Source organism: Triticum aestivum, chromosome 1D, assembly GCF_018294505.1.
Source record: "Triticum aestivum cultivar Chinese Spring chromosome 1D, IWGSC CS RefSeq v2.1, whole genome shotgun sequence".
In the NCBI taxonomy this organism is placed as follows: domain Eukaryota; kingdom Viridiplantae; phylum Streptophyta; class Magnoliopsida; order Poales; family Poaceae; genus Triticum; species Triticum aestivum.
In genome coordinates, this window is record NC_057796.1 from 221,645,787 (window position 1) to 221,672,768 (window position 26,982).

The 26,982-nt window shown below is 44.7% G+C and overlaps 1 protein-coding gene across 2 annotated transcripts; it reads right to left on the minus strand.

Moving 5' to 3' along the window:
- Nucleotides 1-2,150: 2,150 nt before the first annotated feature.
- On the minus strand, nt 2,151-8,857 carry LOC123181096 (E3 ubiquitin-protein ligase MARCHF11). Of its 2 annotated transcripts, XM_044593320.1 has the most exons (6): nt 8,256-8,849; nt 5,113-5,247; nt 4,998-5,040; nt 4,697-4,759; nt 4,412-4,526; nt 2,151-2,538 (listed from the first exon to the last, which is right to left on the minus strand). In XM_044593320.1, the coding sequence occupies exons 1-6, from the start codon at nt 8,594-8,596 to the stop codon at nt 2,408-2,410; spliced, it is 828 nt and encodes a 275-aa protein (XP_044449255.1). In that variant the 5' UTR covers nt 8,597-8,849; the 3' UTR covers nt 2,151-2,407. The 2 variants fall into 2 exon arrangements, with proteins under 2 accessions (XP_044449255.1, XP_044449256.1); XM_044593321.1 differs by lacking the exon at nt 4,697-4,759 and having other exon boundaries at nt 8,256-8,857.
- Nucleotides 8,858-26,982: the final 18,125 nt, after the last annotated feature.

Here is a 26,982-nt window from a genome sequence, read left to right on the forward strand (position 1 = left end):
AGAACTCACAAGGCATTCACATGGTTGGCAAACTTTTATTGTATTTGTTAAGGTTAAAGTTGTTATATGAACTGAGATCAATCACCAGGTTATCCATAACCGCGGACACGGCTATTCGAATAGGTTTATCCCTGTAGAGATGCACCAATGGACCCTCACATCCATCCATCTCTTGTCATAGACCGTTTATTTGCACATTATATGCATGAAGCGGTAGAGGCGGATCGGCGCGACGCTTCCTTATGTTGTCTGATTCTGAATCTGGCCGCAACTCCAAAGCAAGTTATCACTCCACATCGAAAGTGGTTTTCTAAGGCCATCTACAGCCAGGATTACCAAATCTGGCGCCCTATATGTCCACGGACGTTCCCGGGTGTGTCCATGGACAGTGACAGGTCAGACCTTAAATTCTCTCCCGCACAGTCGCATATCTCATATCCGGCACCCTATATCAATACAACGCATGCAATGTGAACTAGTCTACGTAGATCAAACAACTGACATAGAAATTGGCAGCAAACGGGCACCAAAATCGACAGCAAACGGACACCAAAATCCACTTTACATCATCCAAAAGATCACCACAGTTCATCGCCGGACAGATTCTAAACCAGAACAACTAAAAACGATAATAGTAAATGGAGGAGGAGCGTCTTCACCACTTCCTCGCCGTTCCTTTGCCCTTCTGGTCGCCGACGCAACTGTAGGCGTTTGCGGTAGGTGGTGGATCATCGGAGCCGGAGCCATGGCGGTCGTCGTCGCCCGAGGAGGAATCAGAGATGATGATGAGCCCCTTCATACGCCGGATGGCCCGGTCCTGTTGTAGCTTAAGCTTGGCCACCCGAGTCGCCTCCGCCGCTGCCTCTGCCGCCTCGCGCTCCGGCTACTCAATGGCTAGTCGGAGCGCCTTAGCCTTCTTTCTCCGGAACCAGCGAGCATCCGTCTTCGCCATCGTAAGCGAGCGGCGGTAGACCCAAGCAAGGAGCCGCTCCTCCTCATCGGGCACTTCTGGAAACCCGCGGTGGCGGCGAAAGGATTGCTCGACCCACTGCCTCTCGTGGCGGGTGGCACGCGCCTCCAAGTCTAGCGTGCACGTCCGCAGCGCCGGCGGAGCGGGCACTAGCACCCACCGCTGCCCTTGCGGAGCAGCGGCCTAACGGGGAAGGTGGACGATGGAAGGGCCGCACGGACTGCGCAGCCCTCGCAGAGCTGCGAGTGGGCCGGGAGGGGGCGGCTCCGGTGTCCGAGCTGTGCCGGTAGGGGACCGACGACGGGGCAGATCCGAACTGCCCCCCGTGTCCACATTCGATCGCTCCAGCGTAATGTGGAGGGTCAGCTCCTCATCGATATCGAGGTCGGAAACAGAGCGGTTGTTGTCACTCTACATGCTCACCGAAGTCAACGGATTGGATCGGAGGAGGGGAGAAGAAGAGACGGAGCGAGCGGCGAGTGAATAGAGTTAGGGTTTTGGATTGGGGGTTTTGTGGGGACGAAGTGAGGTCGGCGGTGGGTCGTGCTGACGTGACGAACGCGCCCGCGCCTCCCTATATCCACCCTACATTTGGCCTGAATATGAGTGGCACCGGACAACTCGGGCGTTTGAGGCTGGTTTAAGACGCTTGGATGGGTCAGATTTTTTTGACCGGTTTGTAACCGAGCGGTCTGCCAGGACGTTTGATGCCAGTTTCAAACGCCTGGTTGTAGATGCTCTAAGGGAACACTCCCAGATTGCGGTTGCTCAAAAGAGAATAGTTCGCTTGGGGGAGCTCCAAACGTTAGCACATTATTGAGGTCCATAATTAATACAATAAACCACATATATTTATTCCTTTTTCTTTGGGGGGCATATATATTTATTCCTCATATCATTAATAAAATATTATATGTTCTATAAAACCAAACCCAACAAATATATTGCAATAATTTTCCGCAACAACGTGCAAAGTATCATCTAGTTCTTTAAAAAGTTCAATACAATGCGTGTTACTTTGTTTTCCTCATATTGCCATGGACATGCATCGTTCCAATGGAGTTTTAAACGGATTATAGTCTGAACCATTTAAATCTTTGCAAACGTTCTATCCTGCACTTTTCTCATGGAGTTGGATTTCTCCGCTGCGTACAACATCTTAAGTTCGGACATTTGAATGTGAACAAAGGCTTCTGCATGCATTCTATAGATAGCCACAAGTGGCTTTCAGCCCTTTACAAACTCTCTAATAGCGTCAGAACAAACACGTCAAGAAAGATAAATATCAGGGCTGCATATTTACATCGGAAGGGCGTGATTTGATTGTAATCAGCAGGCTTTGAATTTGAGCTTGTTTTCATGGAGCAGCGTGTAAGAACTACCAGCTGTCAAAAGGAGAATCCAAACACTGACCTCTACACTATTTACAGGCCTAAGCTATACTCCGGGGTGGTACCCACTGGGTGCCATGTTTTCCATCCTTGGCATGCTTCTCCTCGAGCCAAACTCCTGGCAGCACTCGAGAGCTAGTCGAAGGGCAGTGCCCAAGCCGAGAACAATCAGAACACCTGAAAACAACAACTGGTCAAGTCAATGAAACATCCTATGTGTGGTACCTCCTGTAAGTGAACCACAATAAACAAGTGTATGCACCAATATTGACAGAATAAACCAACCTGAAGTATCACAAACATATTAATAAAGTAGCCTGCAAGTACAATCAAATTGACTGCCCACGAAAGTGAGTTTTAGTTCCAAATGACACATTATCTGGTTTTCTTATTTTAATTAAAGATCATTGACACGGTCTCTTGCTAACAGCATTTTCCAATTGATTTATTAGCTACATGAATTGATACAATTCGCTACTCCTAGAAAAATGAGAATGAATATTTGCAATAATATATATGCACTAGTTCTTCTGCGCTTCATTCGATTAAATGTGTAATGTGTGTTGTGGCAGCCGACCCCTTCATAATTTTATAAAGCATATGGCGAATGGTGAGGCGACTTCATACGCATAACCTAACTTTATATGTCAGCAAATTAAATCAATATTTCATAGGCACAAACCTAACTTTGCAGGACAGCAAATTAGATCAAATTAAGTTCACATTCCACGACATAGCAATGGCAAAAACAGTAAATCTGAGAATTAAATACGAGGATCAAAGGCTTTGTTGCCCACATTCTCTTGCCTCTTTTGGAACATAAGCAACAAAGCATGTCACTAGCAGGCAGCATCCACTGAAATAATGATCAGTGTCATGCTAAACTGTTGTTATCTAACTATAATAAGTGAACAGAGGGGAGAGAGAACAAACATAAGTACATTAGTAGGAGCAGAGCAGCTTAGGGGTGGTGACATTCAGGGCTCAATCTGGCCAACAGAACAGTGAGGACAAGAAGCCGGGCATGGAGGTAGAGGCGGCATACTTTCTGCTGATAGGGGTGACGACTCCCAGCATGCAGAACATAGTAGTGAGAAAAAGAAGAAGCTGGAGGAGCGGGAGAGGAGAAGATAAGGCATGCCTAGCAGGGAGGAAATGTAAGTAGGTGTAGTGGCGACACAATGGCCGCTCCTAGAGACACCAGAGCTCGTCAAGGCAGAGGGTGGCTGGTAGAAGCGCTGCCGCACCATGGCTTTACCCAATTCCCTCTCCTCTCCCCCCCCCCCCCTTCTTTCTCTCTCTCATCCCTACAAAGCTCACAGGAGAACCAATTTCCCTTTCGGCCCCCGGTCCTTCCCACATCTCTGCTTTTTCCCGCACTCACCTGCTCAGCCAGTTGTGGCAATGCTAAATCAGGTAAGGCGACGAGTGCCTCACCAAATTGACGCCATGGCCATATGGCGGACACCACAGGCAGAATCTATCGCGAGTGCAGACGACTAGAGGGGCGCAATAGCAATTATATCGTCAGTATAACGGCATACAACGACGGCTTTAAAACTTTAGCTTCATTTGTATTTAGATTTGACCCGTCTGCATCTATCTCTATCTCACTTGTGAAGACCCTAAGGCATCAGATTAATAGAAGCACACATAATCAAATAATTGGTCTGACATTCTTTGAACATAACATCAGGTGTGGACATGTGGTTCAATATCCATGGACAACCTCAGAATATTGCTCCAATTGACTAGTTATTATATTGCTTTAACAGGGAGTCAGGGACTAAGTGTTGCTGGGACACAAACTTAGTGGCACATAATCTCAGACTGGGAGTTGTGATAGTTGTTTCTCAAAGAAATATCAATACTCATTCGGTCAATTACTATGTTGCCACAGAACAAACTTGATATATAACTAATCCTTCTTAAATGTCAGTTTCCACACTTTCAAAATCAACGAAAGGCAAGTGATGACAGAACACAAGACAAGTGGTTACAGAACATAAAGGAATATTTGGATCTGGTACACCAAAATACTATTCCATACCAATTATTATGTTCACAGGAAGTGCGGAAACACCAAGAGAAACAGATATCAGCACATCCAATAATAGACCACCAATCAGAATTGCAAATGCAACCCAGAGTGGGCTAAACCATCCCTGCATACACACAGAACAGGCGTCAAATATGAAGCAGAAAAAATTGTACAAGTTCTGCAGAGTTGAAGACTTGCACATGATGATTTAATTAGTAATCCATTTCTCGAGCCAGATAGTCATATCAGTGTATTTGTTTCTTTTTTTTTCCTTATCCACAGTCATAAAAATACCCTTTCACGTCCTCCTCGGCCCCTTCCATAAGCTGAATCAACCCTCCAAACCCAATAACTTGTCTGCTCAATGAAAACAAGTAAATTTTCACTACCAGAAAGAGGAATTTGATTAATTTTTTGCAGCCTACAATTTCAGGGGGTCCCGAGTTATTTAACTGTAATATGGAGATATTGGAACATGCAGTCAATAGAAGATGATATATATAATGCAATATATTCTTCAAACATCAGATCCATCCAGTATAGATTTTCTAAACCCATCTTGAAAATGATACAAGGCCAAAAATGGAAGACTTACACATGCTTGTGTCTCTGGAGGAGGTATATTGACAGCAACTTGCCTGTGAAAGAAAGAACTTGTGTAAATCAAAATAGTTAGCAACAGCCAAAATCCATTTGAGAGGAGGACTTACTGGCATATCTCACACTTGTTTGAACCTCTAGTACGGAACCAGACATCAATACATGTGCGGTGAGCTTTTGAAAGATCACCACGACATCTGCATCCAAGGTCTACCAAAGGTTCTTCCGACTTTTGCTGACAAACTCTGCGTTGAAGTATCACATGTTACTTAAACCTCAAAAAAAAAAGGTAAACAGCAGCAAACAAGTAACAGGAAATGTTATATTTTAGGGTCTTTTAAGGAGGGCCTATGAGTGAGCAATTTTCTGTTAATAAAGAAGGGCCTGTACGAGTGAACAATTTCACAAGAACACACATTGCTTACAAGGAAAAGGCGACCCATGTAACCGGGTGGCACTGAAAAGTCTACCGGTTGGAACCAATTATAAACCAAGCTGATGCGCATGGCTATCCGTTAACTTTTACAACATTCAAGAAGCAGACCTATATTACCAGTTTGAGAGATAATAGTTTCGTCACCAACGCACTGTGTAATGCTTCTATCATACTCCCTCCCTCTCAGTGCATAGGGCGTGCGCGTAGTTCTAGGTCGCCGATTTGACTAATAAAAAATGTGTTACATGTCATCAAAAGCATATCACTGGACTCGTATGCGAATGTAGTTTCTAGATATGTTTCTTTATTACATATTTAGCTAGTTAAATTGACGACCTAGAACTACGTGCATGCCTTATGCACCAGAACAGAGGGAGTACCGATGACCATAGCCAATGGCTAAAGCACAACTCCCGAAGCAATGCTACTCATAGTAGCTGCCTCACAGGAAACAGTTAAGCTTGTAAGAAAGTAAAACATGAAGATTTCAGGCAAATGGATCATAAGGAACCAGAATAAGACAATAAAATCACAGAAGGATCACAACATAACGATCACAATGTAGGGTTCCCTTAGATAGTTATGACTTTAACATCAAGAACCAGAGTGGTTTAATACTGTAAGGCACAACATGGTGAAATGAATGTGCCACTGCAAACAACCAAAACATACTTTGCCTCTGCTGGTTGCGTCTGAACTTTTAACTGTAACTGGAGGAAATTAAAAACATGCCCATTGAACATCAGTGCATCATAAGGTAGTGGCTACCGGTAAACAGCAGTAAACAAGTAACAGGAAATGTTATATTTTCGGGTCTTTTAAGGAGGACCTATGAGTGGGCAATTTCCTGTTAACAAAGAAAGGCCTATGAATGAACAATTTCAGTACATCAGAGTTGGTACAGTAATCTTTAACTAGTAGCATAACTCTAGTGATGATTATTCCCTCCGTCCCTCAATACATGGCGTTAATTTTGAAAGTAAAAATCCCGTATTATGTGGCGCAGTCCTCACAAACGTGCTAAACTTTCACTTTTCCTCCTTCACGTGTGGAGTTATTATCAGGAGCTGCCGCCTGCGGGGAAAGAGCAAATAGCCGAACCCTCACAGTGCGCATGCGCTTCTCTCCTCCAAAAATCGTGCTGGTTTCCTTACTCCCTCACCCTGTCCTGCTCGTCACGCGACGAAAAAAAGGCCATGACCGCCTCCAGCTCTCCCTCACTTCATCCACATGGAGACTTCGTTCTTCACATTTAACCAATGGTGGCATCGTCGTCAGGCCAGATGGCAGGAGGCGACAACAACTCGCTCAACTCACATACACAGTCGAGAGCTCGGACGCCGTGGCCTTCGCCAGCAGCCAGCAGTACATGGAAGATGGGGACTCCCTCATTGGCATGCACGGCGATGCAGTGCAATGTGTGCGAGATGTTGCTCCGTGCTGCTGCTCTCAGCCCACTGCTACCGTTTGCTTGGTTAATGGTTTGGCTGACCATTTAAGCATATGCAGATATCAGGCATCTGGTGCCCAATGCGGGGATGTGGGTGTTGGCACGGGTGGTCACAGAGCCGGTGGCCGAGAGCGCGGTGCCGGTTTTGGCGGAAGTTAGCGTGTACTCGGCAGCCGTGGGCACGGTGCCAGCATTGGCGGAGGCGGAGCTGGTGGGCTCGGTTGAGGTGACCACCATGGCGGGTGTGGCCGTGTGGGTGCGGTCAAGGCACACGTGCACATGGTGCCGGCGGTCAAGGCGTGCGTGGCTGGAGGGTTGCAGCTGGTAACGACGGGGCAGAGATGCGCTTTGGGGGTATTTCAGTCAAAATCTTCTCTCCAGCGCCCCTGCCTGAGAAAATATTCTGGTGGCACGTTTTGAGAGAAAGAGGGAGTATCAAATATCAGCATGCTGCCTTGCATTAATTTAACTACAGCCAGCATCTATATAGCAGCTGGATAGCTTTTTAGTTTTTGATAGCTAAGAACTAAACAAGGTACATCAATTTACTGAAGCCGTCTGCATGCAATAGTCTATACTACTCCCTCCGATCCATATTACTTGCTGCGAACTTTGTACTAAATCAGCGACACTTATTTTGGGCAGGAGGGATTACAACTTTAGTACAAGGTTGTACTAGATGAGCGACAAGTAATATGGACCAGAGGACAGAGGGGGTAGTAAAAATACACTGATAATAGTGCACATCATCTTACATCGTAAATGCTGAACTACTGAACCATTAGCTAAAAGTTGCTATCACTTTGTGTTACTTCAATTAAACCAATCATTTGGGCTGATTCTTAAGAATAAAAAAAAACCCGACTGCATTCAGAAGGTTAACCTGTCTCCCATAGTTTACAAGTTTATAGCCAGGATCAAGATTAGGGCTAAACAAGGAATTAGCATCGTGTCCCTTGGCACGAGATCTATGTCAGTGTGCTAGAATCTCACCTAGGATATTAGCAATACCCAATTGGCATGATCCATGTGCTAGAATCTCCACGAAACACATGTGAGAATCACATCACAGAGGGTCTATGTCATATGTGGTACAAATTTACATTACCTAGGCCCTCCTTTCGCCCTCAGGTTACGGACACAGATTTCATGCAGGATGAGCAGCCCAAACCCCCTGTATTCCTTACACAAAGGCGTTCGGCGAAGCCCTCGCTGATAATTTGCCCACGAAATGGTCAGTACGAAATCTAACGCAGCTACCACACAAACGTTTCCTATTCCCTCCCTGGTTCGCAATTTGAGCAGGATCAGACGAAACATCCGACGTTTCACATGACGAAGGACGAGACCCACCACCGACAGTATACCTGCATTGCTCGTCGAAGCTGTCGGATCTCGCCAGCTCCGCCTCCTTCGCGGCCGCCACGGCAACCATGGCGCTGGCGTCCCCGACCTCCAGAGGGGGCAGAGAGGCCGGAGCGACGCCCTTTTGCTCGCGCGCCTCCTCCTCCTCCGGCTTCGAGATCACGATGGTGAGTACCGCCCCGGGCGCCTGTGCGGGCACCTCAGCCGTGGCCACGACCACCGGCGCCGGCACTTCAGCCGCGGCGGCGACCACCTCCTGCTGCTGCGGTGGCTGCTGCATGGCTAGCTCATGAGCGGTGGCCGGGCCAGCGCCCGACTCCGATCTGGCGGCTGCGCTCGACATGGGCTGCGCCTGCCTGCTCCTATGCGGCTCCCCGTCGAACACCTCGCGTGCGAGGGGGCGTTTTCCTTTCCGGAAAGGGAACGGGAGGTGGGGGGCCGCACCTACTCCTGCGGCTACTGGCTGCGGCGAGGGACGGGTGCTGGTGGGCCTGCGCCGGCGGGGAGATGGGGATGGGTGGGAAAGCTGCGGCTGTGGGGGCGAATCTGGATAAGTACGGGGGCTCTGCGCCGAGGGGAAATGCCACTGACGAGTGGGGTAAGGGTGTCGCCGCAAGCGGGTGTCAGTGAGATGGCGTCGGAGAGGAGTGAGTAGAGGGAATAGCGGCCGGTTCGGATCTGGGGCAAGGAGGTGTACGGACTATATGTCCAAACTGCTGGGACGGAACTGAGACAAGGAGCTAACTCTTTTCTGAACACCCTACATAAGCAGGCACTCATATATACTCGCATATACTTATTGCTATGAACATACATGCACATTTTATTTTTATGAGCTCCTCCGAAAGACTGAGCCGACATGTAATATTGAGATTGACGAGGTCATCAACGTCTTGTAGTCGACGGGAACATCTCCTCCCACTAAACACGCATCATCAGAAATTTTAAAATAAATCCAGAAATAAATGCGAGCATCATGACTTGAACCCTAGCCGGGAATACCACTGTCCACCTAATTATCCAACCACAGATTGGTTTGCAGACTAAGAGCAACACTTTTTTTTACTAGAAATTGGGGCTTTTATTGCTTAACAGAAATCCGGTTACAATGTGCCACAAGGTTACTAACAAGGAAACCTCGGCTTTCCTCTATCCAACACTCTGAGCTACTAAGATTAGTAGCATATTTAGCACACAAATCAGCTGGCATATTAGCATCCCTCATACCGAAAAGGAGGCAAAAATGTAGATCTCTCCCTAATTTCATCGAAGATAGGCGCCACAGTTGACCTTGAATTGTGACCCAATGTCCACAGGTTGGCAACCTCCAAATAGTTTGTTTTCCATCACCACGTGTGAAAAACCTCGAAGTTGAGCAAAAATGGTACCCTCTTGCAACGCAAGAGCCTCGGCAATGAAAGGATCAGACATACCCAACAAGGGTTTACTCCATGCCCCCATGAAGGAGAGGCAAGATCTGGGCACACCACCTCCTCCCCCATTCCGGGCATCCACGTCAATAGCCCCATCGGTGTTTATTTTCACCCAACCTGGTTCCGAGGGCGCCAATTTTGACCTACTGGTAAACGGCGATGATCCTGAGGCATAGCCAGAACTCACAGGCCTTCTCTCGCCCGTTTGATGGACTATCAAGGGTCAAAACCCTCTTGATCATGAGTCCACCGATTACGAGCAGTCCATATCCCATGCATAAATGTGATGATCTTGCAACTATCGGTAGGAGAAAATAACTCGTCTAAGACAATGTCTTTCACCCAAGTGCTAGGATGCAGGCGAGGTAATTTTAGATCAAGTTCCTCTTGTGTCGTTGCCCAAAAACTCCGAGCAAGGAAACAATGCACTAGTGCGTGCATCAGATCTTCATCCAAATATTTACATAGATCGCACGTAGCAATCGTCCTGATATGGCGATGTCACGGAGTAGCGTAGTCAGGAAGGATTCTCCGCACCACTCTCTCTCGGGCCCGTGGGACTGGGGTGCCTAGGCCGTCTGCCTGCGAACCAAGACGCGGCGCATGCCCTGGGCCCAGCGCAGCCCACCGTTGGACTTCGCGAGCAAGACCCTCGCTAGGGCCCCCGCCTCGCGAGGCGCATGTCAGCAAGCACCATCAGGAGCCTCGCGAGGGTCGCCTACCGAGGCTGTCCCCGAGGCCCCTCGAGGGGCAGACTGAGGGAGTCCTGGATTAGGGGGTCCTCGGGTGTCCGAACTATTTGATATGGGCCGGACTGATGGGCCGTAAAGATAAAAGCAGAAGACTATCCCCCGTGTCCGGGTAGGGCTCCTATATGCGTGGATGGCAAGTTTGGTGTCCGGATATGTTATTTCCTTCCCCTACAAACCGACTTTGTACAACCCTAGGCCTCTTCGGTGTGTATATAAACCGGAGGGGTTAGTCTGTAGAGATCATCAGAATTCTCACAGGCTAGACAGCTAGGGTTTAGCCATTACGATCTCGAGGTAGATCAACTCTTCTAACCCCTATACTCGTTGAATACAATCAAGCAGGACGTAGGGTTTTACCTCCTTTAAGAGGGCCCGAACCTGGGTAAACATTGTCCCCATCGTCCCTTGTTACCATTGATCCCCAGACGCGCAGTTCGGGGCCCCCTACCCGAGATCTGCCGGTTTTGACACCGACATTGGTGCTTTCATTAAGAGTTCCACTGTGTCGTCGACAGAAGGATCGATGGCTCAACTTGTCATCGGTGACGATGTTGTTTCTGGGGAGACTTTTCTCCCTGGTCAACTCTTTGTGTTTGGCGGCTTCGCTCTGCGTGCCAATTCAATTGGTCACCTCGAGCAGATCGACAGCTACGCCCCTAGTCACCAGATCAGGTTTGGAAGCTTGAACTACATCGCTGATATCCGAGGAGACTTGGTCTTCGAAAGGTTCTCGGCCTCGGCCGCCGCTCCTCATCTATATGAAGGAAGCCCGTCGGATCCACCATCAGATTCCGCTCAAGGATCGACTCTCGTGCCTGTCATGCCTTAGATCCAGGGCGGACCACTCTGTCCGAAGACAGGAGGATAAACCCCGCCGGACTCTCTCCCATTACGGAGCTTCCTGCCGGAGACCCAAAGGTGACCATACCGTCAGCGGGGCCGGAGTCAAACAGGACTCCCCCCGTCATCGGGAAGCCGGACTCGTCTATGGATGTCAACTCTGAACTCTCGAGGTCTGCGTCCATCGAGCTCAGTCAAGTGGTGATTACTGGGCCCAGCTCCGCAGGTCCTCAGACACATGTCCAGCTTTCGCTCCTAAACAAGGCGCTGGACCTAATGCGATCTCTCGCCATCACGGAAGTATCACTTCCGAACTACGCCCAGCCTGAACTGGGGGTTGAGAGCGGGGAATTTTACGTCCCACCCACCACCCACTTAAGAGCCACTGTCGAGGACCTAACCGACATGCTAGACTACGCCTTCGAAGACATCGATGGTATGGAAGACGATGTCGGAGCCAAACTAGGCCAAAACCCGCCTATCATTGGGCCTTGGACGGCCACATCTACCTATGACGTATACATGGTGGATACGCCCGAGAAGAAAAAAGACGACGATGGCACTCAAGATCCGATTGCGGACAAGCCCGTCGAGGCACCAGCAAAGCGCCGACGTCAGCGGTGCCGCTCGCGATCGCGTCGGGAAAAAGAAAGCAATACCGACACCGGAGACAACAACATTCAGGAGAACGCCAAAGACCCCATTGAGCCTACATTCGAGCAGGATGAAAGGGAAGAAGGTCAATACAGCCCCGAACACGTCGATCACGAGGATTCGAAAGACAATAACTATTTACCTGCCTTCGAAGAGGATGTCAGCCTTGGCAACGAAGATTTCATCATCCCACAGGAACAAGAACGCTTCAAGCGATAGCTTGATACATCCATTTTGCATCATGCTTTTATATCGATATTTATTACATTATGGGCTGTTATTACACATTATGTCACAATACTTATGCCTATTCTCTCTTATTTTACAAGGTTTACATGAAGAGGGAGAATGCCGGCAGCTGGAATTCTGGGCTGGAAAAGGAGCAAATATTAGAGACCTATTCTGCACAACTCCAAAAGTCCTGAAACTTCACGGAGGCATGTTTTGGAATATATAAAAAATACTGGAGAAAGAATCAACCAGAGGGGGCCCACACCCTGGCCACGAGGGTGGGGGGCGCGCCCTACCCCCCTGGGCACGCCCCCTGTCTCGTGGGCCCCCTGGCAGGCCTCCGGTGCCCATCTTCTGCTATATGAAGTCTTTCGTCCTGGAAAAAATAAGGAGGAAGCTTTCGGGACGAAACATCGCCACCACGAGGTGGAACCTGGCGAAACCAATCTAGGGCTCCGGCAGAGCTGTTCTGCCGGGGAAACATCCCTCCGGGAGGGGGAAATCATCACCATCGTCATCGCCATCGATCCTCTCAGCAGGAGGGGGTCGATCTCCATCAACATTTTCACCAGCACCATCTCCTCTCAAACCCTAGTTCATCTCTTGTATCCAATCTTTGTCTCAAAACCTCAGATTGGTACCTGTGGGTTGCTAGTAGTGTTGATTACTCCTTGTAGTTGATGCTAGTTGGTTTATTTGGTGGTAGATCATATGTTCAGATCCTCTATGCATATTAATACTCCTATGATTATGAACATGAATATGATTTGTGAGTAGTTACGTTTGTTCCTGAGGACATGGGAGAAGGCTTGCTATAAGTAGTCATGTGAATTTGGTATTCGTTTGATATTTTGATGAGATGTATGTTGTCTCTCCTCTAGTGGTGTTATGTGAACGTCGACTACATGACACTTCACCATTATTTGGGCCTAGAGGAAGGCATTGGGAAGTAATAAGTAGATGATGGGTTGCTAGAGTGACAGAAGCTTAAACCCTAGTGTAAGTGCATCTAGTGCCAACCCTTGTTGGTTTTGGAGTATTGACGACAAACCTGGTTGAGGGACTAATGTGTTTGTGAGAATTGCAGGATAACACAGGTAATAGTCCCTCATTGATTCGGTTTACCTACCGAAGATGACCCCTAAAAATGTATGAAGACATTGAAGACAATGGTGGTATGTGAAGATATTCACATTGAAGACTATGACAAGAGAAGACATTGCGTGAAGACTATGGAGCGCGAAGACTTAGTTGTTTCGTTGTTTCCTTTTCTTCTTTGTGGAGTCGTAGGAACCACCGTACTGTTAAGTGGGGTCCCAGTGAACAAAGTCAGAGTGACTGAAGTGATGCTCAACCAAATCCTATGTCTTTGAGCGAAGACAATGAGAGCAAATCTTATCCAGAGCTGGATGAGTCAGCTTTACTTGCAGCCCAAGTAAAGTTGTCGCGTGTGTTTGAAATCTAACCGTTGGGACACGTGTCAGTTCCTTAGTGACCCAGGGTCATTTCGGACAAATCAGGTCGGGTTGCCTAGTGGCTATAAATAGCCCACCCCCTACACCATAAATTGGTGGCTGCTCAGAATTAGTGCACACTTTTGTCGTTTGAGAGCAACCCACCTCTGAAGCTTTTGAGAGAGAGAAATCCTTGCGAGGACAAAGCCCAAACACCCAGAGCCAAAGAGTGTTAGGCATCACTAAAGTCTTTCTGTCCGCGTGACCTGAAGACTTGTTACACTTGAGGACTGTGAATCCTCCAGCCGGTTAGGCGTCGCGTTCTGAGCATCCAAGAGTCATTGTGGATCGCCGGTGAACGAAGTCTGTGAAGGTTTGGAAGTCTACCTCGAAGACTTACCGGAGTGATTGGGCGAGGACTGGGTGTCCTTAGCTCAAGGGGAATAAGGTGAAGACGTGGTCTTCTGAGTTGAATATCAGCCTCCCTAACCAGACGTACAGTTGTCACAGCAACTGGAACTGGTCCAACAAATCATGTGTCCTCACCAAGTGACTGGTTCTATCCTCTCCCTCTCTTTACTAACACTTTGTCTTCGTGAAGTCATTGCCTGTTTGCACTACTTGTTTGACTTCACTGTGTGACTACTATCATTGTTTGGCTTCATGCTATCTTCCATCCTGATCTTTACTACCTAGTGATACGTCTCCGACGTATCTATAATTTTTGATTGCTCCATGCTATATTATCTTCTTTTTTGGACATTATTGGGCTTTATTATTCATTTTTATATTATTTTTGGGACTAACCTATTAACCGGAGGCCCAGCCCAGAATTGCTGTTTTTTGCCTATTTCAGAGTTTCGCAGAAAAAGAATATCAAACGGAGTCCAAACGGAATGAAACCTTCGGGAACGTGATTTTCGGAACGAACATGATCCAGAGGACTTGGACCCTACGTCAAGAAAGCTACCAGGAAGCCACGAGGTAGGGGGGCGCGCCCTCCACCCTCGTGTGCCCCACGTTGCTCCACCGACGTGCTCCTTCCTCCTATATATACCTACGTACCCCCAAACGATCAGATACGGAGCCAGAAACCTAATTCCATCGCCGCAACCTTCTGTACCCATGAGATCCCATCTTGGGGCCTATTCCGGAGCTCCGACGGAGGGGGCATCGATCACGGAGGGCTTCTACATCAACACCATAGCCTCTCCGATGAAGTGTGAGTAGTTTACCTCAGACCTTCGGGTCCATAGTTATTAGCTATATGGCTTCCTCTCTCTTTTTGGATCTCAATACAATGTTCTCCCCCTCTCTCGTGGAGATCTATTCGATGTAATCTTCTTTTGCGGTGTGTTTGTTGAGACCGATGAATTGTGGGTTTATGATCAAGTTTATCTATGAACAATATTTGAATCTTCTGAATTCTTTTATGTATGATTGGTTATCTTTGCAAGTCTCTTCGAATTATCAGTTTGGTTTGGCCTACTAGATTGATCTTTCTTGCAATGGGAGAAGTGCTTAGCTTTGGGTTCAATCTTGCGGTGTCCTTTCCCAATGACAGTAGGGGCAGCAAGGCACGTATTGTATTGTTGCCATCGAGGATAACAAGATGGGGTTTTTACCATATTGCATGAATTTATCCCCCTACATCATGTCATCTTGCTTAAAGCGTTACTCTCTTCTTATGAACTTAATACTCTAGATGCATGCTGGATAGCGGTCGATGTGTGGAGTAATAGTAGTAGATGCAGGCAGGAGTCGGTCTACTTGTCTCGGACGTGATGCCTATATACATGATCATACCTAGATATTCTCATAACTATGCTCAATTCTGTCAATTGCTCAATAGTAATTTGTTCACCCACCGTAAAATACTTATGCTCTTGAGAGAAGCCACTAGTGAAACCTATGGCCCCCGGGTCTATCTTCATCATATTAATCTTCCAACACTTAGTTATTTCTGTTACTTTTTACTTTGCTTTTATTTTACTTTGCATTTTTATCATAAAAATACCAAAAATATTATCCTATCATATCTATCAGATCTCACTCTCGTAAGTGACCGTGTAGGGATTGACAACCCCTTATCGCGTTGGTTGCGAGGATTTATTTGTTTGTGTAGGTGCGAGGGACTCGCGCGTAGCCTCCTATTGGATTGATACCTTGGTTCTCAAAAACTGAGGGAAATACTTACGCTACTTTGCTGCATCACCCTTTCCTCTTCAAGGGAAAACCAACGCAGTGCTCAAGAGGTAGCAAGAAGGATTTCTGGCGCCGTTGCCGGGGAGGTCTACGCAAAAGTCAACATACCAAGTACCCATCACAAACCCTTATCTCCCGCATTACATTTTTTGCCATTTGCCTCTCGTTTTCCTCTCCCCCACTTCACCCTTGCCGTTTTATTCACCCTCTCTTTTCCGTTCGCCTCTTTTTCGCTTGCTTCTTGTTTGCTCGTGTGTTGGATTGCTTGTTTGTCACGATGGCTCAAGATAATACCAAATTATGTGACTTTACCAATGCCAACAATAATGACTTCCTTAGCACTCCGATTGCTCCTCTTACCGATACTGAATCTTGTGAAATCAATGCTGCTTTGTTGAATCTTGTCATGAAAGATCAATTCACCGGCCTTCCTAGTGAAGATGCCGCTACTCATCTAAATAGCTTCTTTGATTTGTGTGATATGCAGAAGAAGAAAGATGTTGACAATGATATTGTTAAACTGAAGCTATTTCCTTTTTCGCTTAGAGATCGTGCTAAAGCTTGGTTTTCGTCTTTGCCTAAAAAAGTATTGATTATTGGAATAAGTGCAAAGATGCTTTTATCTCTAAGTATTTTCCTCCCGCTAAGATTATCTCTCTTAGAAACGATATTATGAACTTTAAGCAACTTGATCATGAACATGTTGCACAAGCTTGGGAGAGGATGAAATTAATGATACGTAATTGCCCTACTCATGGTTTGAATTTGTGGATGATTATACAAAAAATTTATGCCGGATTGAATTTTGCTTCTAGAAATCTTTTAGATTCGGCCGCGGGAGGCACTTTTATGGAAATCACTTTAGGAGAAGCTACTAAACTCCTAGATAATATTATGGTTAATTATTCTCAATGGCACACTGAAAGATCTACTAATAAAAAAGTGCATGCGATAGAAGAAATTAATGTTTTGAGTGGAAATATGGATGAACTTATGAAATTATTTGCTACTAAGAGTGTTTCTTCTGATCCCAATAATATGCCTTTGTCTACTTTGATTGAGAATAATAATGAAGCTATGGATGTCAATTTTGTTGGTAGGAATAATTTTGGTAGCAACGCGTATAGAGGAAACTTTAATCCTAGGCCTTATCCTAGCAATTCCTCTAATAATTATGGTAATTCCTACAACAATTCTTATGGAAATTTTTATAAGATGCCCTCTGAATTTGAGACTAGTGTTAAAGAGTTTATGAATTCACAAAAGAATTTCAATGCTTTGCTTGAAGAGAAATTGCTTAAAGTTGATGAATTGGCTAGGAACGTTGATAGAATTTCTCTTGATGTTGATTCTTTGAAACTGAGATCTATTTCTCCTAAGCATGATATCAATGAGTCTCTCAAAGCCATGAGAATTTCCATTGATGAGTGCAAAGAAAGAACCGCTAGGATGCGTGCTAAGAAAGATTGCTTTATGAAAGCGTGTTCTTCAAATTTCTATGAAAATAAAGATGAAGATCTAAAAGTTATTGATGTGTCCCCTATTAAATCCTTGTTTTGAAATATGAATCTTGATAATGATGGGACTGAATATGATCCACCTTTACCTAGAAGGCGTTCCAAAAATTCGAAGTTTTTAGATCTTGATGCTAAAATTGATAAAAATGGGATTGAAGAGAACAAAACCCTAGATATTAATAAACCCACTATTTTGGATTTCAAGGAATTTAATTATTATAATTGCTCTTTGATAGATTGTATTTCCTTGTTGCAATCCGTGCTAAATTCTCCTCATGCTTATAGTCAAAATAAAGCTTTTACCAAACATATCGTTGATGCCTTGATGCAATCTTATGAAGAAAAGCTTGAGTTGGAAGTTTCTATCCCTAGAAAACTTTATGATGAGTGGGAACCTACTATTAAAATTAAGATTAAAGGTCATGAATGCTATGCTTTGTGTGATTTGGGTGCTAGTGTTTCCACGATTCCAAAAACTTTGTGTGATTTGCTAGGTTTCCGTGATTTTGATGATTGCTCTTTAAACTTGCACCTTGCGGATTCCACTATTAAGAAACCTATGGGAAGAATTAATGATGTTCTTATTGTTGCAAATAGGAACTATGTGCCCGTAGATTTTATTGTTCTTGATATAGATTGCAATCCTTCACGTCCTATTATTCTTGGTAGACCTTTCCTTAGAACGATTGGTGCAATTATTGATATGAAGGAAGGGAATATTAGATTCCAATTTCCATTAAAGAAAGGCATGGAACACTTCCCTAGGAAGAAAATAAAACTACCATATGAATCTATCATGAGAGCCACATATGGATTGCCCACCAAAGATGGCACTACCTAGATCTATCCTTGCTTTTATGCCTAGCTAGGGGCGTTAAACGATAGCGCTTGTTGGGAGGCAACCCAATTTTATTTTTAGTTTTTTGCTTTTTGCTTTTATTTAGGAATAAATATTTGTTCTATCCTATGGTTAGATGTGTTTTTATGTTTTAATTAGTGTTTGTGCCAAGTTAAACCTATATGATCTTCTTGGATGATAGTTATTTGATCTTGCAGAAAATTCCAGAAACTTTCAGTTCACGAAAATAATTGTTAAAAATCACCAGAACGTGATAAAATATTGATTCCAATTGATGATGATCAATAAACAAATTGTCTAGGTCTTCCTATTTTGGATGATTTTTTGGAGTTCCAGAAGGTTGCGTTAGTTACAGATTACTACAGACTGTTCTGTTTTTGACAGATTCTGTTTTTCGTGTGTTGTTTGCTTATTTTGATGAATCTATGGCTAGTAAAATAGTTTATAACCATAGAGAAGTTGTAATACAGTAGGTTTAACACCAATATAAATAAATAATGAGTTCATTACAATACCTTGAAGTGGTCTTTTGTTCTCTTTCGCTAACGGAGCTCACGAGATTTTCTGCTGAGTTTTGTGTTGTGAAGTTTTCAAGTTTTGAGTGAAAGATTTGATGGATTATGGAACAAGGAGTGGCAAGAGCCTAAGCTTGGGGATGCCCATGGCACCCCCAAGACAATCTAAGGACACCTAAAAGCCAAAGCTTGGGGATGCCCCGGAAGGCATCCCCTCTTTCGTCTACTTCCATCGGTAACTTTACTTGGAGCTATTTTTATTCACCACATGATATGTGTTTTGCTTGGGGCATCTTGTATGATTTGAGTCTTTGTTTTTTAGTTTACCACAATCATCCTTGCTGTACACACCTTTTGAGAGAGACACACATGATTCGGAAATTATTAGAATACTCTATGTGCTTCACTTATATCTTTTGAGTTGTATAGTTTTTGCTCTAGTACTTCACTTATATCTCTTAGAGCACGGTGGTGGATTTGTTTTATAGAAACTATTGATATCTCATGCTTCACTTAGATTATTTTGAGAGTCTTAAATAACATGGTAATTCGCTTAAAAATCCTAATATGCTAGGTATTCAAGATTAGTAAAAACTTTCTTATGAGTGCGTTGAATACTAAGAGAAGTTTGATGCTTGATGATTGTTTTGAGACATGGAGGTAGTGATATTAAAGTTGTGCTAGTTGAGTAGTTGTGAATTTGAGAAATACTTGTGTTGAAGTATGCAAGTCCCGTAGCATGAACGTATGGTAAACGTTATGTAACAAATTTGAAACATGAGGTGTTCTTTGATTGTCCTCCTTATGAGTGGCGGTCGGGGACGAGCGATGGTCTTTTCCTACCAATCTATCCCCCTAGGAGCATGCGCGTAGTGCTTGGTTTTTGATGAATTGTAGATTTTTGCAATAAGTATGTGAGTTCTTTATGACTAATGTTGAGTCCATGGATTATACGCACTCTCACCCTTCCATCATTGCTAGCCTCTTCGGTACCGTGCATTGCCCTGTCTCACGTTGAGAGTTGGTGCAAACTTTGCCGGTGCATCCAAACTCCGTGATATGATACGCTCTTTCACACATAAACCTCCTTATATCTTCCTCAAAACAGCCACCATACCTACCTATTATGGCATTTCCATAGCCATTCTGAGATATATTGCCATGCAACTTTCCACCATTCCGTTTATCATGACACGTTCATCATTGTCATATTGCTTTGCATGATCATGTAGTTGACATAGTATTTGTGGCAAAGCCACCGTTCATAATTCTTTCATACATGTCACTCTTGGTTCATTGCATATCCCGGTACACCGCCGGAGGCATTCATATAGAGTCATACTTTGTTCTAGTATCGAGTTGTAATCATTGAGTTGGAAATAAATAGAAGTGTGATGATCATCATTCTCTAGAGCATTGTCCCAAGTGAGGAATAAAAAAAAAGAGAGAAAGGCCATAAAAAAAAAGAGAAGGCCCCCAAGAAAATGAGATAAAAAGAGAGAAGGGACAATATTACTATCCTTTTGCCACACTTGTGCTTCAAAGTAGCACCATAATCTTCATGATAGAGAGTCTCTTGTTTTGTCACTTTCATATACTAGTGGGAATTTTTCATTATAGAACTTGGCTTGTATATTCCAACAATGCGCCTCCTCAAGTGCCCTAGGTCTTCGTGAGCAAGCAAGTTGGATGCACACCCACTTAGTTTCTTTTGTTGAGCTTTCATATATTTATAGCTCTAGTGCATCCGTTGCATGGCAATCCCTACTCCTTGCATTAACATCAATCGATGGGCATCTCCATAGCTCATTGATTAGCCTCGTTGATGTGAGACTTTCTCCTTTTTTGTCTTCTCCACATAACCCCCATCATCATATTCTATTCCACCCATAGTGCTATATCCATGGCTCACGCTCATGTATTGCGTGAAGGTTGAAAAAGTTTGAGATTACTAAAGTATGAAACAATTGCCTGGCTTGTCATCGGGGTTGTGCATGATGAGAGCATTCTTGTGTGACGAAAATGGAGCATGACTAAACTATATGATTTTGTAGGGATGAACTTTCTTTGGCCATGTTATTTTGAGAGGACATAATTGCTTAGTTAGTATGCTTGAAGTATTATAATTTTTATGTCAATATGAACTTTTATCTTGAATCTTTCGGATCTGAATATTCATACCACAATTAAGAAGAATTACATTGGAATTATGCCAAGTAGCATTCCGCATCAAAAATTCTGTTTTTATCATTTACCTACTCGAGGACGGGCAGGAATTAAGCTTGGGGATGCTTGATACGTCTCCAACGTATCTATAATTTTTGATTGCTCCATGCTATATTATCTTCTGTTTTGGACATTATTGGGCTTTATTATTCACTTTTATATTATTTTTGGGACTAACCTATTAACCGGAGGCCCGGCCCAGAATTGCTGTTTTTTGCCTATTTCAGAGTTTCGCAGAAAAAGAATATCAAACGGAGTCCAAACGGAATGAAACCTTCGGGAACGTGATTTTCGGAACGAACATGATCCAGAGGACTTGGACCCTACGTCAAGAAAGCTACCAGGAAGCCACGAGGTAGGGGGGGCGCGCCTACCCCTGGGTGCGCCCTCCACCCTCGTGTGCCCCACGTTGCTCCACCGACGTGCTCCTTCCTCCTATATATACCTACGTACCCCCAAACGATCAGATACGGAGCCAAAAACCTAATTCCATCACCGCAACCTTCTGTACCCATGAGATCCCATCTTGGGGCCTGTTCCGGAGCTCCGACGGAGGGGGCATCGATCACGGAGGGCTTCTACATCAACACCATAGCCTCTCTGATGAAGTGTGAGTAGTTTACCTCGGACCTTCGGGTCCATAGTTATTAGCTAGATGGCTTCCTCTCTCTTTTTGGATCTCAATACAATGTTCTCCCCCTCTCTCGTGGAGATCTATTCGATGTAATCTTCTTTTGCGGTGTGTTTGTTGATACCGATGAATTGTGGGTTTATGATCAAGTTTATCTATGAACAATATTTGAATCTTCTGAATTCTTTTATGTATGATTGGTTATCTTTGCAAGTCTCTTCGAATATCAGTTTGGTTTGTCCCACTAGATTGATCTTTCTTGCAATGGGAGAAGTGCTTAGGTTTGGGTTCAATCTTGCGGTGTCCTTTCCCAGTGACAGTAGGGGCAGCAAGGCACGTATTGTATTGTTGCCATCGAGGATAACAAGATGGGGTTTTTATCATATTGCATGAATTTATCCCTCTACATCATGTCATCTTGCTTAAAGCGTTACTCTGTTCTTATGAACTTAATACTCTAGATGCATGCTGGATAGCGGTCGATGTGTGGAGTAATAGTAGTAGATGCAGGCAGGAGTCGGTCTACTTGTCTCGGACGTGATGCCTATATACATGATCATACCTAGATATTCTCATAACTATGCTCAATTCTGTCAATTGCTCAACAGTAATTTGTTCACCCACCGTAAAATACTTATGCTCTTGAGAGAAGCCACTAGTGAAACCTATGGCCCCCGGGTCTATCTTCATCATATTAATCTTCCAACACTTAGTTATTTCCATTACTTTTTACTTTGCTTTTATTTTACTTTGCATCTTTATCATAAAAATACCAAAAATATTATCCTATCATATCTATTTGATCTCACTCTCGTAAGTGACCGTGTAGGGATTGACAATCCCTTATCGCGTTGGTTGCGAGGATTTATTTGTTTGTGTAGGTGCGAGGGACTCGCGTGTAGCCTCCTACTGGATTGATACCTTGGTTCTCAAAAACTGAGGGAAATACTTACGCTACTTTGCTGCATCACCCTTTCCTCTTCAAGGGAAAACCAACACAATGCTCAAGAGGTAGCACCTAGCTGCTATTAGTCTTCGTGCTTTCACTTTATTGCATACTTGACTATGGCTTGCTTAGTGTAGTCTACCTTCCGCTGCATATCAATAGGTTCATTTCTATTGTTTGTCTTCGAAACTCTCATGTTTTGAAGACGTTCACAAAAATTGCCTATTCACCCCCCTCTAGTCGATAACTAGCACTTTCAATTGGTATCAGAGCAGGGTACTCCCTTGTTCTATGTGATTCGATTTAACCACCTGGAGTTTTAGCTATGTCGACTGCAGGGATAATCAAAGTCTCCGCTGCTTGCCCTGTCTTCGATGGGACTGAATATCCCTACTGGAAGAATAATATGCGCATGCATCTTGAAGCCATTGATGTCGACCTCTGGTATGTCGTCAAGAATGGCGTTCCCAAGACCGGTGAAGGTGTCACCGCTGCTGATCAAGAAGTTCGTTCAACTGGATTCTACTGCCAAGAACATCATCTGTGGTCATCTGACCAAAGGACAGTATGGCCGTGTGAGTGCTCTAGAAACGTCGAAACTAGTCTGGGACTGGCTCTCCAAGGCCAATGAAGGCGTCTCTACACAGAGAGATCAAAGAATCAGTGTTCTTAGCAACCTATTCAACCGCTTCAAGAGAAACGACAATGAGAATGTCCAGCTCACGTTTGATCGCCTCACTGACATCACAAATGAGCTTCGTGCGCTCGGCGCCACTGAGATCACCAAGCATGAAATCGTCAAGACACTGCTGAGATCACTTGACAGCTCATTTGACACCCTTGCCCTGATGATTCAAGAACGCCCTGACTTCAAGACACTCGATCCGTCTGACATCCTTGAGAGGCTCAACACACATGAGTTCCAACTATCTGAGAAAAGAGGTATCTATGGTCCCAACTATGGCCGAACTCGTGCTTTGAAGGCAAAAGCTGTTTTCTCATTTGAAGAAGAATCTGACTGTAGTTCTGGTGATCCTGAAGACATTGGAAAGGAGCTTGCTATGCTTGTGAAGAAGTTCCAGAAGTTCACTAAGAAGAAGGGCTTCAGAAAGTCTTCACGATCCAGCTCAAGAAATGATGAAGCTTCCACTCATGATTACAAGAAGAGAACATGTCACAAGTGCAAGAAACCTGGACACTATATCTCTGAATGTCCACAGTGGGACAATGAGAACAAGAAGGACAAGAAGAGCAAGGAATATGATTCTGATGACAAGAAGAAGAAGAAATCTTCAAAGTCTTCTTCCAAGTCTTCATCACACAAGAAGAGCTCATCTGGCAAGGCTCGTGCTTTTGTTGGCAAGGAGATGGATTCAGAGGAGGAGTCTGCTTCTGAGGAGGCGGAGGTGGAGTCTGAGGAGGAGTCCGACTCTGGCGTTGCAAGTTTGGCTCTAGCTACAGCCTACTTTGCCAAGTCCATCTTCAACACTGAAGACAATGGCCCCGTCACCAACGCTGATGCTAAAGACAAGGATGACTCTGCTCCCACCTACTGCTTCATGGCACGTGGTGCCAAGGTAAAATCACGCGATGCTTACTTTCAAACATCAAGTGAAGATGACTCTGATTGTGAATCCAAACCCAGCTACAAAACACTTGCTAAAATCAACCACTCATGAAAAGCTTTCCTATGATTATCTTCAAAGAAAGCAAGAGCTTGAGAAATTGAGAGCGGCTCATGAAGATCTTCAAAAAGAGAATGAGTCACTTCGCGCTCAACAGATCAGTCCCGCTTAGGAAGGATTTGAACCACCATGTCTAAAATGCCTTGAGCGTGATACCGCTACCTCTGTTGCTGAATGTTCTACTGCTGCTACTGTTGCAATATCTTCAACTGTTGATGTGGTAACTAACCCCTCTGTTGAGGATACCACTACTATTGTTGATGAAAATGCTAGGCTGAAGACATTGCTTGAAATAGGGATGTACAAAAGTCTCAAAGGGCATCAGACACTGTGCGATGTCCTCAAAAAGCAGATTCTGAACCGAAACCCTAGGAAAGAGGGTGTTGGGTTCAAGAGGAAAATGAACGTTGATGGTTCTTACTAGAAGCCTGAGTAGTACCCCAAAACCACATGGGTTGCTGCAAAGGAACCTTCAGTGGATCCATCCACCTTATCTGGCTTCACTTGTGCTAACCCTATTATCATTGATGAATCCTTTGATGCAAACTATAGACTATTTAAGAATCAGAATGGTGAAGTGTTTGCCAGATATATTGGTACTAACTGTAGGAATGGGCCACCCATGAAGAAGATCTGGGTTCCCAAAAGTTGTCTTGAGAATCTTCCTGTGAATGTCATCATGACACCGCCTGGGAAGAAGATAAATCCCAGACCAAAGGCTTCATATGGTCCAAAGGCTTCATACAGACAGAGGACTCACCTGAGTCACCCTAACGCCAATGTTTTGCAGGGAAATCATACTCAGACTTATGAATATGAGCGTGTTTCTTCAAACCGCTATGTTCATAAAACTAAGAACTTTTCTGCTTATTCATATGAGTATCATTCATCTCCTGCAAGGCTATTTGCTAGGGCTCCAAAGCCGAAGTTCTCAGATGCTGCACTTAGACTCATTGCTTCTAAGCCACCCCTGAAGATGTGGGTGGTTAAGAAGAATTAACTTTCTTTTGTAGGGAAAGGTCTCCAGCCGGAAATAAAAGGCGTCTGATGCTATTGATGGGGACCTAAAACATCTTGTAGGGCGCAAGATCAAATGCCCAAATGGTCTCACTATGTATTTTGTTCCTGAATCATTTGCCAATCATCCCATCAGTCCTAATCTTGATCTGAGCTTTGATAATCCTCTTGCCCGTCAAATGTTTATGCTTCACAATACTCTTGGTGAAGCCTATCCCCCTAACTGTACTGTAGGGTATGATACCTCATGCTTCAGAATGGATTATGGACAGCGGATGCACTAATCATATGACTGGTGATCGAAGTCTTCTCATGGACTCAACCTTACGTCCATCTGACAAGAGTCACATCACATTTGCTGACACTGGTAAAAGCAAGGTATTGGGTCTAGGTAGAGTTGCAATCTCAAAGGATCAGCACATGGATAAAGTGATGCTAGTTGAATCCCTTGGTTTCAACTTAATGTCTGTCTCAATGCTTTGTGATTTGAACATGATTGTGATATTTGGAAAATATTGTTGCCTTGTACTAATGGAATCTGACAAGTCTCTAGTGTTTGAAGGGTACCGGAAAGATGATCTGTACATGGTAGATTTCTCAGCAGGACCACAGCTTGCCGTATGTCTTCTAGCAAAAGCTTCAGAGTGCTGGCTCTGGCATCGAAGGCTAGGGCATGCTGGAATGAGGAACTTGCACACTCTCGCAAAGAATAAGCATGTCATAGGCATCGAGGGTGTCAAGTTCAAGAAGGATCACTTGTGCGGTTCCTGCGAAGCTGGAAAGATGACAAGGGCCAAACATCCCTCGAAGACAATCATGACGACATCTCAACCCTTCGAGCTGCTACACATGGACTTATTTGGCCCTACTCACTACTCTACTCTCACTACTACTTCTTGTCTCTTCGTTATTGTTGATGATTATTCAAGATATACGTGGGTGCACATAATTCTCTATAAGACTGAAGTGCAGGATGTCTTCAGACGCTTCGCCAACCGTGCCATGAACAACTATGGCGTCAAGATCAAGCATATCAGGAGTGACAACGGCACTGAGTTCAAGAACACCGGCCTCGACCTTTACTTGGATACATTAGGCATCACTCATGAGTTCTCAGCTCCGTACACACCTCAGCAGAATGGCATCGTGGAGCGCAAGAACAGAACACTCATTGAGATGGCTCGGACGATGCTCGATGAATACAAGACTCCAAGAAAGTTCTGGCCTGAAGCTATTGATACTGCATGCCATGTCATCAACCGTGTTTATCTTCACAAGCTTCTGAAGAAAACATCCTATGAACTTCTCACTGGTAAGAAGCCAAATGTCAATTACTTCATAGTATTTGGTGCTAGGTGCTGGATCAAGGATCCACATCACACTTCAAAATTTGCACCGAAAGCACATGAAGGTTTTATGCTTGGTTACGGAAAGGATTCGCACTCCTACAGAGTCTTCAACCTCTTTCACTATAAAGTGGTTGAAACTGTGGATGTGCGGTTCGATGAGACTAACGGCTCGCAAAGAGAGCACCTGCCAAATATGCTAGATGAAGTTCCACCCAGTGAATCCATCAAGCTAATGGGAACTGGAGAAATCATACCGTCTGAAGCATAGCCTAAAGAGGAACTTATCATTTCTGCACCTCATCAGCCCGAAGACAATGCTTAGCCCGAAGACAATCCTCCTAACAATGACAATGATCAGCAAGAGCAAAATCTTCGTCCGGTTCATCCTCGTGTTGCAAATGAAGTACAGATTGAG